This window comes from Carya illinoinensis, chromosome 14 (genome assembly GCF_018687715.1).
Source record: "Carya illinoinensis cultivar Pawnee chromosome 14, C.illinoinensisPawnee_v1, whole genome shotgun sequence".
Taxonomy (NCBI): Eukaryota; Viridiplantae; Streptophyta; class Magnoliopsida; order Fagales; family Juglandaceae; genus Carya; species Carya illinoinensis.
The window spans coordinates 11,155,639-11,158,044 of NC_056765.1; the positions used below are offsets into that span (position 1 = coordinate 11,155,639).

General features: G+C 38.3%; 1 protein-coding gene across 1 annotated transcript; it reads left to right on the top strand.

Moving 5' to 3' along the window:
• Positions 1-918: 918 nt before the first annotated feature.
• LOC122293187 (dirigent protein 10-like) lies at positions 919-2,102 on the top strand. Its single transcript, XM_043101679.1, has one exon. The coding sequence runs from the start codon at positions 978-980 to the stop codon at positions 1,917-1,919; it is 942 nt and encodes a 313-aa protein (XP_042957613.1). The 5' UTR covers positions 919-977; the 3' UTR covers positions 1,920-2,102.
• The last annotated feature ends 304 nt before the right edge of the window (positions 2,103-2,406 follow it).

Sequence of the window (2,406 nt, forward strand, 5' to 3'; positions counted from 1 at the left end):
GACGTCCAGCAAGTGGATCGTTAGGTGAGTCATCTTCTTTGTATGAATCTTTGGCTTCGTATCTATATAAAGTTCCATAAAGCCAAACTTTGTTCCTCTTGTACAAAGTTTATTTTTATATTTTTTTTATTCCTCTCAAACATACGTTTACATCCCGTTTGCATAAGCCGACTGTACATAGCAATTTTGTTTAGAAATATGGCTTTTTGTGAATATCGAATTCTGTCCATGATTCCATCAACGACGTTAAATTAAAAAAAGGATGCCTAAGATAATAAGCTGTCATGTGTTAACTTTAATTTCTTAAAGAACTGAAGATTCTTTTTTTTTTTTAAAAAAAGAAAAAAGAAAAAAGAAAAAGTAACATTCTATGATAAAAAACAGTTTCTGAAATTTTGAAAATCAAAATGTGAAAAAAGAAGAAAAAACTGAAGAATGGCCCGCTGGTAGCTGGGCAGCCCCCCAACGGTAGCCATGTTCTCATGGTGGAAGAACCAGCTGACCTTGGTCGTGGCCAGGTACGCCAGTTGCCCTCTTTGGACACATCCCTTGGAGGTTGGAGGTAAGGGTGGCTCCCGGAGGGGTCGGCTCCAGCCACCCTCATTGTGGCCATTTTTCTTTAAATTTTTATCAACAATATTTTTGTTTTTATTTAATTTTCCAAAACTCCTTTTTTTTTTTTGTCTTGATTTTAAGCTCCTAATTTCCTTCTCTGCAAAAGCTTATTTATCCTAACCAATGCGCCCATGATTAAAAAACAAAGTTCCAACCAATACACTCAAATTGGGAAATGCGTGCACCCACTCCATCTCATCAACTCCATCATGATCTTATCATTCCTTCAGTGGTCTTTTCAGTTCATTGTATATATACCCATCCAAATTATCATGACCTATCATCTCTGAATATTCCATAGAAAACCTTCTCAAAATCATCAAATATTCCCAAATTAGCTTCTCTTACCCCTTACAAAACTCATGGCAACCTCTCAACACATTAAAATTCCACTCAAGATCAAGAGGTTATTCTGGCTACTCTTTTTAGTTCTCACAGTCACATTCCCTGCATCTGCTCGAATCCTCGATGAGGACACCGATGTTCCGGCCACCTCACCGGAGAAACCAGATTCAGCCGAAACTACACCTGTTTCTGGCGTACCTCCAGTGGTAACCGGTAACCCAACTGCAGCAACTACGGCTACAGTTGCCGGCACAGATGACCACCATTTGTCATTCTTCCTGCACGATATCCTCGGTGGTTCGAATCCCTCAGCCAAAGCCCTGACTGGGGTTGTCACCAATCCAGCAGTCAACGGTCAAGTCCCCTTCGCCAAGCCAAACGGTGCAGTCATCCCAGTTAAAAATGGCGTTCCGGGCCAAAACAACAACAACAACAACAACAACAATAATAATGGAGTTTTGAACAACAACAACATTCCCTTTCTCACCGGCCTCGGAGGAAATATCCCCAACGTGATCCAAAACAATAGAAACAATAATAACCTGATCAACGGAATTTCGACCGTGAATGGCGCTCAGCTCCCAGCAGGAATGACCTTTCAGAAAGTTATGTTCGGGACACTGACTGTCTTTGACGATGAACTGACCGAAGGGCATGAACTTGGGTCAGGTTTGATTGGGAAGGCACAAGGGTTTTACGTAGCCAGTTCAGAAGATGGAACAAGCCAAACCCTGGCTTTCACCGCCATGTTTGAGAGTGGTGGTTATTCTGATACCCTCAGTTTCTTTGGTGTTCATCGGACTGCTGTCTCGGAATCGCAACTAGCAGTCATGGGAGGCACAGGGAAGTACGTCAATGCTAAGGGTTATGCCATGATAAAGACCTTTCCGGCGACAAACCAGAATGAAAGTGATGGAGTCGAGACTCTGCTGCAGATTACTGTGTATCTTACTTACTAGTGGTGTGTTTAATTAGATTTAAGTAATTGGCTGTTTTGTTTATCAAAAATCTCTCTCTATATATGAGAGAGATGGATGTTAAAAACTCTTGTGCTTAGTATTCAAAATCATGCATTGCGGTTTGTAATGCATAAATTTGGGCCTTTATTAAATTAACTATAAGCTTTCTACATGTATTAAAAAGAATAAATTGCAAGGTATTCTATGACAATAGATAACGTCGTGCTTTATATCAAATTACGATATATTATATGGTAATTAAAATTACTTATATAAATACTGATTTTAATTGACATGTCAAATTAAGAATAACATGCAAGTGAATGCAATAACTAGTATATAATAATCACTCATTCAAAAAATAAAATATTATATATACAGTTACTTTTACGTAATTTTTAAATATTTTACTAATTTGATTGGCTGAATAATTTTTTTTTTTTTAAAACTAGCATCGAATAATCACCAAAAGTTTCTTCCAAAATGG